A 10,224-nucleotide genomic window follows, 5' to 3' on the forward strand; every position below is an offset into this window, starting at 1 on the left:
ATTAAACGTCAATGAAATATTATAATGCTTGTATGAAATTTTGAATAAGACTTTCATAATTATGAAATCCCTGAATTTCATAAGCCTTCTTATATAATCACATAATTAATGTAATAAGAATTTAGGATTAGTGAACGACGCAATGTAATGGAATTTTTTCGATAATATTTATGTTTTGTTATATAAAGTTTAAACATGGCATGCGTGATTTTCTTAACATTTAATTGTATTAAAGTAAAATATTAAAGTACGACAATTAATTAAACTGCTTACCAAGTACAGTATATCTACTAAAAAAAAGTTAGAATTACTTTAATAATTCAAATCATTAAATTATTTAAAGTTATTTACTTTGGTGATTATTTATAAAAAAATATGTTTCATATCATCGGTATGCAGTGCATTGCAGTGTAATTAATTTAATACAATATCTTTATATTATTTGAATGATTGGAATATGTTTATATATTTAAATGGATAAATTAATAAAAAATACGATAAATAACTTTGCCTTGTATTTCAGAGTGAAAACACGTTTTGTAATGTCCTTTTATTATGTTTAATATGAGTTCGGTTTGTTGATTATCGTCATCGTTATTGGTATTATTACTATTATTACTACTGCTGCTACTACAAAAACTACTACTACTACTACTACTATTACTACTACTACTACTACTACTACTACTACTACTACTACTACTACTACTACTACTACTACTACTACTACTACTACTACTACTACTACTACTACTACTACTACTACTACTACTACTACTACTACTACTACTACTACTACTACTACTACTACTACTACTACTACTACTACTACTACTACTACTACTACTACTACTACTACTACTACTACTACTACTACTACTACTACTACTACTACTACTACTACTACTACTACTACTACTACTACTCTAAGCTACTACTGTTACAGCAACAACAGCAACAACAACAACAACAACAACAACAATTATTATTATTATTATTATTATTATTATTATTATTATTATTAGTATTATTATTATTATTATTATTATTATTATTATTATTAGCAATATTACAATTGTTAACATTGATACAGTTGTACAAAAGCAGATAATGGCTGTATGTATGAATAGTATTGTACTTTTGTTCCATTTTCATATTTATAATTTGTGTAGAAAGTGACGGACAGTTCATGTGGAATTCCAAAACTTTGGAATACGAGAAATTTACATTTAAGAGATCACCTTCATATAAGGCAAAGCGATGTACGCGATACTTTTATGTTAGAAAAGTAGTACAATATATAGGATGTAAATGTGGCTTGCATTCAATAATTCTCTATTGGAGAATTTAAAAATTCCTCTCAATTGTCAAAAACTTCCTCAAACGCTTGATTTATTTTTAAAAATCTTACAATCTTGGTGAATAACCGCGATCCACTTACTTTCAATTCCAATTCGCGGTACCGGCACAGAGTAAATTTTGTACATTATTACCGCAAATGCATAAACAAATTAAATTATCTTTCAAAAAATAACGCACAGTTTATGTGTGTCCAAGTGGATGCGTACAGAGGTAAGTAGAGTCGAAGAAGATTTTTTGTTAATAATATATCGAGAATGAGCGCGGGGGAGGGGGGAGGGGGAGGGACGAGATTATTCGTGTTTCACGATCAGTCAACATGAATAAGCTGTAATGGCAATCGTGAAAATTTCAAAGCAGAAAGCAATGGACCGCGAAATTATCGACGCCTCGCGTCGTCGTTACGGAAGATCGGCGCCTCTCCCAAAAAGGAAAGGAAGTGGGAAGGAGGCGACGCGAGGCGGGATTGGGTCTGGGAGGTGGATTGCGTGGCTGAATTAGTGTCCAAGCCCAAGCTGAGGTAGACTCAAGGGATGGAGGATGAGGCAGAGGAGGACGAGGCCGAGGGCAGGGAGGGCTAGGGGTTGGCCGCTTGAGTCCCTCTCGAGAGCGAAGCCGATGGCTTGCATCAGGGGGTACTGGTAGTCTTGAGCGTCGACGTGGTTGCGTCCGTGGGTCGGTCGGCAGTCGCCCCGGAAGTCGTCCGTATCGATGCTCCAGATCATCACGCCCCCTAGACCCTTCCGCATCGCCAGTCGTACCTGTATGACAATGTCAAAAGTCAGGTCGGACGTTTCTGAGCCCGCACCCTTCATCGCGTTTATTCGTTATATTCGTTGGCCCGTGCTGCGCTCGGTTGTGCGCGAGCGAGATAATTACTTTTTAATTGCTCGACACTTGGACAATGATTTTCATTGACACGTTTGAAAGGTCTTTTAATGCTATGCGGGTCTGTCTAAACGCGTCTAGCTTGTTTGCTCGAAGTGCATCGAGGCGTCGCGCGTTTAATTAAAGCATAGCTTCGGCTATCCGAAAAATCATTCGAATATATTTAAATAATTTTAAGGAAGCCAATAACATTTTACTCATAAAGATTTTATTTTTATTTTGATTTGTTATTGAAATGTTTGAATATATTTTTATCAAAATTTGAATAAAATCATTAGTTGTAATTTAACTTTTAACTTTTATACACATGAATATTGTTTAGAATAGAAGTTATAATAGAACTTTTTACAATATTTATCCTTTAGTATTCCAATTCGTAAGTGATTAGAATAATAGTGAGTCAGAGTTTATTATTTCAGTCATAATTCAACATTTTTAATAATATTTCTTTCAAAATACCCTGCAATTTTTATCCAATTAATCTATTTCGTTCTACTTATAATTGTAAAAAAATTAATTATTACTCTTCTTTTTTTTTTCTTTTTCTTTTTTTTTTTTTCAATTGATTTTTCAATCGATTTCACGTATTTCAATATGTAATAGGAAATATCATGAGTGTGAGAAAGAAAAAAATATTACCTTAGCTTGCAAACTTTTTGCATTGTCGTACACAATGACTCTATGTTGCATTATTGCGTATGGTGTACTACTCAAATTATCCCACTTATCGATCCAGGAGCCATTCGATAGTAAATATTTACAGATCTGCAAATTAATGATATTTTGTACTTTCGATCAATTATGTATCATTGATTGTCTTAGAAATTATATCGACAATTTAATAACGTAACTGTACGACAATTAATTTTGAAAATACGTTTTCATCAACATACTTCGTTATAACCCATGAATCCTTCTTGAGTGTTGTATGGGCCTGACCAACTATTTTTTAAACTAGGTTTTCCAATCGGATTTTCCTCTTGTGATCTTAATGCTGTTGCGAGAATGTAGCTTCTTCCGTATGTCGGCAGACCCAAAATAAATTTTCTTATTGGTGCACCAGATCGTACCAGATAGTCCAAAGTCTTGTTCTAATAATAATAATGAATTTTGTATTCATTTATTACGACATTATTTGAAAACATTGAATAATGACTTAATGCAACAATGATGTTCGAACTGCTAAATTCGATAGATTAGTAGTCGTTAGAATAAGAATATTATGTAAGAATTTAAAATTTTGTCTTTATTAAAATTTGTAATCACGCTGGCAAATACATTGACTGACTATAAATAAATAATTTATAATTAATGATCGTTCGATCTAATGGAGCACTCTAATAGTCTTTGTGATTTTCCCGACTTTTCACTCTAAGCTATTTCATAATGGCATAGTATAAGGCTAAAGTAGAAGAATAAACTAATAAATTTACGTTCATACATAATATGAATGGCGTAGGAGCAACTAAATCAACGATACAAACCACTTCGTCTAAGGGAGCATTGGGCATAATGACTCCACCTTCAAGAACATGATAATCGTAAGTCATGACGTGAATGTAATCCAGGTACTCGGACATCATCCTGATGTCGTAGCGCCTGCCCATGGATTCTGTGTCGGCAGATATGACCGCCGTTAGCAGGAAGTCATGTTCCCTGAAGGCTCGTTTGAGGTCCTGCAATTTCGCACAATCGTTTCATCAAATGTGAATAATCCTGTGCGCGTGCCTATATCCTCTGATTCCCGACGAGTACATTCAATTCGAAAATTTCGTTTCAAAGAAAAATTTTGATAATACAATTGATTCTCTTTGATTCTCTTTGATTCTCTCTAGATCGTAAGTAGATATTACTCTCTCTCTCTCTCTCTCTCTCTCTCTCTCTCTCTCTCTCTCTCTCTCTATTTATTTTAATATATTCTCGATATATTTATTTCCAGGAGATTTACAGCATTGATATACATATGTATTTAATTAATTAAAATGCTATTTAATTATTTTAATGATGAAGATGTACATAAACAAAACAGCTTCTTTCTCATTCGTCACTTTGTAATTTTGTGAAAGAAGTCAATATTTATAGAACCATGAATTTTAATGAATCATGGACAAAATTTTTATTAATACTATTATTATTATCGTTATTATTATTGTTGTTGTTGTTGTTGTTGTTATTATTATTATTATTATTATTATTATTATTATTATTATTATTATTATTATTATTTGGTACCAATATAAACTCTTTTACTACATAAAATTATTATAATTATACAGCTTTATCGTATAATTTTATAAGAACTATTTTTGCATTTCAAATAAATATATTTTAAATTATTAACTTCGCAAATGTTGCAACTAATAGTACGGTATTATCTATAATAATGGTCGGCTTAATGTCATTACTGCAATTGTTACAATAACGCTATCCGCCAAATCGTTTCCTTTTAACAATCAAATTGTTCTATACATGATATATGCTTTGCCCATTAAAATGTAAAATCAAATTGTACAATTATTGTTTACATTTTTCGATCATTGCGAATATGTCTCTGATATATATATAAAAAAAAAAAAAAAAATTAAAAAAAAATTGTTAAAGTACATCGGCATCACTATGAAAAACTATAAAGGCAATTATATAGATTGTACACAAGTTTATTATGCGACTTGGGATTATCTAGCTGACCGCAGTAAAAAATTCGACTTTATATTTCAAACGTGGCGTAGCTCACAAAATCTATCATGGAAATGTGTAATCTTAACGTCACTGGGGTCATTTTATGCCTCGTCTATGAATAAAAGGGGCAAGAAGTTAAGAGGAAAGCCAGTCGCACTATGCGCGGCACTCGAAAGCGAAACACGAAAGGCGAGTTGAAAGGCGAATGACGCGTAGATAGATGCGAGAGAGAGAGAGAGAGAGAGAGAGAGAGAGAGGAAAGTGATTGATACGAGCCATCGGTGGCAAGGGGATGCGACTACGCTCACTTTGTCTCGGGGCATGACGAGTTCTTCCCTCTATGCGCTACGCCGCTGGACGACGACGAGCAAACATTTCTTTTGTTTGGTTTTTCTTTTCATTTCGCCTGATTTCGATTTCATGTCCGCGAATGCCGGTCTCCCATTGTAAGAGTGAACGAGAACGGACTGTTTCGCTGATGCATGAATTCTCGATGCTAGACTTTCTTCCGCCGAGTAGTTTAACCGAATGACAGATAAGCAGCCGCACAAAGCGCGATAGAATGAGAGAGTGAGAGAGTGAGAGAGGTATATACATATTTTCTGTTTATCGGATGCGAAAATATTTTCGCTTTTAATGGCATAATTATAATGGCATCTCTGGACATATAATATTTTTGTACAAATACGAGTGCTATAAAAATGTGAATCATAACACTGAATATTGTAAGTTGGCTAACAAAGAAATTGGATTTGTAAAGCAAATTTGTAAAGCCGTGAGCTTACGAAGAGACGACTCCTTGGAATTTTGTTGAATAAATTAAAGATCTTTAAAGATTGGCGTTTATGTGCCATTATTAGATAATAGACTTAAGCACCTTCGATCGAATAATATGAGCATCATAGCGATAATAGTGCCGATGAAATTATCAAGGGAAATGCCGTAGGTTTTTTTTTAATGGCTGAAATGTCGTATTAAATTAAGGCGAATATATATTTTGATGGAAGTACTCCCTTTGGACATTACAAAGATTCGGGATATTATATTTTTACGAACAAAGCCAAATCATCGAAAAGAAAAATGACGCATAGTTAAGGATACGAGCGTAAATACAATTCCATTTTCGAATTGGTTACGCTTCCGTGTGCGATGCAGCTTAGCTCATTGGCATTTGATCCCTCTGAAAATACTAATGCTTATCGATCAATACGAGACGATCGACGCTACGCGCATTATATATGGATTTCTACGGAATAATAAATTGCTCGCTCCCTGGCAATAATCTGCCAAGAGAAGCATCGAATCGTTGAAGAGAGGATCGTTTTATCGCAATCGTCCACCAGTTTTCTAAGGATTTTATCAACGAACGCATAATGCTTGCGTACCTGCAGAAGAAGTATGTAGTTGTGTCTATCATAATCGGCTCCACCTCTCGCTGTTGGGAATTCCCAATCCAAGTCGAGACCTTGGAAGTTGTAAGCTCTGTAAGATGTGCGCAATCGTTTATCGAAGGCTTCTTTGCTTATCCTCATTAATACGTACAATGCTCGACTATAATTGCACTTTCACACGAAACAAGAATTATTACGGATATTAAAATCTACGTCTATTATTATATACGTCGATGGTAATAACCGTTTTAACAAAAGAATCTATTGTATTTTGAAACGTGACGTTTCTGTAAAAGAAAACAAATCATTGATTTGGATGTTTCGTGCGATTAATTATTAGGCGAGAGAATAAACTTTATCCGTTGCTTCGACGCTACTGTACGAACCGTAAAAAGTGAACAACGCTGTTGACGAAACGTTTTCGATGCTCCGGATACCTGGCCATCTCCGAATAGTTGTAACTTCCCTCGTTCCATCCTCCAATAGCCAATGATACCTTCAGTCCTGGATGCTGATAGCGTAATTGCGTCAGCTTCCTGTAGCCATCTTTGCCTGTAGAAAATGTTTCTTTGCATATAAAACGATTATCAATAATAGTTTCTTTTTTAATTTTTTTCATGTATTTCATCAAGCATATTTTACACACAAATAGTCAAACGGTTACATTGGAGCACTGCTACTTTAAGGTTCTCATAACATTAATTTAATTATGGATGATAAAAACAACTATGAGCACACTCGTTTCCTATTAATCAGCATTTAAATGAAATGAAATGCAAATAATTTATCAGAACGTTAGCGCAATAAAACAACAAATAATTAATATGTTTTTTTTCATCTATAAGACGTTTTAACGCAGACTTTATTGAAAGATAGATAAAGTATTTATCCGTAATTTTAAAGAAATCGTACTTCACGTAACGAGCAATAAATAAATTGAAGGAATTTCATCAAATACATAAATATAATTTTCCTACATTCAATACATGAATTTTTACATCCACTTGTTTATATATATATATATATATATATATACAAATATATATAGATACGAAGTTTTATGTTTGTAATATGTATAGTACAAAAAAAAGTGCCAAAGTGCATGCAATATTCGTTAATGAAAATATAAAAAATACATTCTATTTATAATATACATTATAGGCTATTTTACTGAAAAAACTATGATTGATTTGGCAAATATTACTATAATTTTTTACATACACACACACACACACACACACACACACAGAGAGAGAGAGAGAGAGAGAGAGAGACACACACACACACACACACACACACAGAGAGAGACATACACACATCTAAGCATACTATGATTTATATGATTATATTAAAAATACTTGGTATTTTAAAGGAGGAAAATTCTGGAAATGATACTATTGTATTATTATTCTATCTAAAATAATTCTACATTAATTTACTTCTTTAGATGTCTATGCCTACAGCTTAGGAAAATTAATAATTTCGAGATTTTATTTATAAACGAAGAGTTAAAATTTTGTTAGTTAGATGTAGTTATAAAGAAATTTTAAACGTTCGATTGTTCCTTATGTCCTCCTTACATTTCTCATACAATGTCAATTATATTTCATCCATATCTTAATAATCGAGTAATTGCACTATACCCTTCCAATTGCAAAATCAATCAGAATGGCAATATGTATTATTATTATTATTATTATTATTATTATTATTATTATTATTATTATTATTGTTATTAAATTAATGAATTAATTAAAACATGTAACGAGCAAATACAAGTAGCGCGACCCGTAAAACGGCATTCGATCGTATGAAATATGACAGTTGAAAGAGGCAGGTAGCGGAATGTTTGCTCAAATGCCACAATAAACAAAATGTCTAATCCCATGAAATAGAAATCATTAAAATTGTCCAAATCAAAATCATAGCTAATCAGTATATTTATCGAGCGAAGTATTAGAAAAAATTACTCGAAATAACATAAATAGACGAAATAGATTGGGGCGGTGGGCGGAGGTGGGGGGGGGGGGGGGTTGGTTAATGTATCTTCGCCCAATGCTATCACGCCTAGGCGGACGTCCGATTTCGTTCTCGGATTGCAAAACAAATCGATCGATCGAAACCCCATGCAGCACAATTTCTTATCAATTATCGAGTATTTTATAATAGATCTGGTGCTTACCATTGTGATCGTCTAAATCGGCCCAGGGATCGAGACTCTTAATTTGGAAGGTCGTGCCATTGAGACCGGCGAACGAGTAGACGAGGTGGGTGCAGTACTCGGGCTTGATGTCCTGGATTTGGAAGACTCCGTCGCCGTTCCGGAAAATGGCCCAGCTCTGGAAGTAACAGGCGACGTATTTCCCGTGGCTTGGCTTCCTTCCATTATCTGCGAACACGTGGTCGGTTCTGGATTAGCAGGCTCGACCGATGCTCGTCATTTCCGTTATTGATTTTCGCTTGGTCGATTTTCTCCCAGCCGCCGGGATTTTTCCGCTTATCGTGAGTAATGCCCCCGGAGCTATATTTGCGTGAGCCACGCGTACACGAGATGATGCTACGATAGCGGTGGGGGAAAGGCAGCGTAAGGGAATTAATAAGTAGGCTCCTGCGGGTGCATTTACGAGTCAGCTAGTGACGAGGGTAACCGAGAGGCTCGCGGTTATTTTTCTTTAACGCTTAACGGACGATTGTAATTTTAATAGGTAAATCCAGGCCGCCCCGAATGTCACCTGCCCCATTAGATCAAGGCTACTTTGTAAGCTCCGGAAACTTAAAATCAGTTTTTCGAGCATTGAAATATTATGATTGCCATTTGATCCTAAATTCGTATGAATCATCAACGGTTACATAGATTAATCAACTCTGTTCAATCGACCATAATTAAAGGAATTAAATAATTTAAAGAAATCATTTCGAAGAATTTGTTCATTATAATGAAATGTTATTGTTATTAGCTTAGGCTCTACTAAACCAATCCAGCGGCAACGGCATGATATTAATTGCAAATCATTAACCATTGCACCTCTCAATGTACCATTTTGTAAAAATTTCGTCGTTTCGTACAAAACGATTCATAAGCAGCACTTGTGCATATTTCATATGGCATATTAATTGTGGCTACGGAGTTTGGTCATCGAGAAGAATGTCAAAAAAAAAAAAAAAGAAAAAAATGTTTATACACTTTTCTTGATGAAAATTAAATGAGGTAAGGAATACGACTTTTAAGTCGCTTAACTCGAATTAAATGGAATTCCAACTTTACGAATGAAAGTATAAAAGTAAAAGGAATTTTTATGCGAATTTTTTATGACTGTCGGTCGTTGAAGATTTTTCATACTTTTAAATTGATATATCTACGAGATGGCAAAAAAAAAAAAAAAAAAAAAAAAAAAAAAAAAAAAAAAGACACGTTACGACTGAAGCTGTTCGAACTTTAAGCGGCATTTTCTTATATTTGGTTAATAAATTGAAATTGCCAAGAGAAGAATAATAAGAGATTAAGATCTTTAAAAATAAAATACAACGTTGATATTCCGTTGAGGACAAAGCGCACCAATAACATCTCATCGATGATTTCGAACTAAACTTTTTTTTTTCCCTCTCATAACCAACTTTATTGGAATATTCATTGGAAAGTAGTCGTTAATAATTACGAAATGTATGGTACTGTTACGCACGTATTAATAATGGAATAATAACGAAACTGCCGGCACAAGGTCATAATGTCGGCGAGGGTGGTTGGGGGATGGGGGAAGGGAAACGCGTCAGGGACCCCGCGAGGGTAACGTTACGTTTTGTCCCGAAAGCCCATGAAATAGAAAAAAGGTGAAATTATAAAAATGAAGGGCGGAGCGAAAGCGAGCTGTCGGGAAAAGTGGCTTTCCCAGCGCGAGCCCCGCATATC

At 34.2% G+C, this 10,224-nt stretch overlaps 1 protein-coding gene across 1 annotated transcript in view; it reads right to left on the bottom strand.

Annotated features, from left to right (window-relative positions):
• Positions 1-1,856: 1,856 nt before the first annotated feature.
• LOC105364413 (probable chitinase 2) overlaps positions 1,857-10,224 on the bottom strand; it is an 18,728-nt gene continuing 10,360 nt past the window's right edge. Inside the window, exons 2-8 of the mRNA XM_011502326.1 lie at positions 8,500-8,706; positions 6,704-6,869; positions 6,312-6,408; positions 3,732-3,923; positions 3,141-3,338; positions 2,887-3,012; positions 1,857-2,120 (exon numbers count right to left, since the gene is read on the bottom strand). Of these exons, the coding sequence (XP_011500628.1) occupies positions 1,857-2,120; positions 2,887-3,012; positions 3,141-3,338; positions 3,732-3,923; positions 6,312-6,408; positions 6,704-6,869; positions 8,500-8,706 (1,250 nt within the window). The remainder of the gene's footprint in view (positions 2,121-2,886; positions 3,013-3,140; positions 3,339-3,731; positions 3,924-6,311; positions 6,409-6,703; positions 6,870-8,499; positions 8,707-10,224) is intronic.

Source organism: Ceratosolen solmsi, unplaced genomic scaffold, assembly GCF_000503995.2.
Source record: "Ceratosolen solmsi marchali unplaced genomic scaffold, CerSol_1.0 scaffold31, whole genome shotgun sequence".
Taxonomy (NCBI): Eukaryota; Metazoa; Arthropoda; class Insecta; order Hymenoptera; family Agaonidae; genus Ceratosolen; species Ceratosolen solmsi.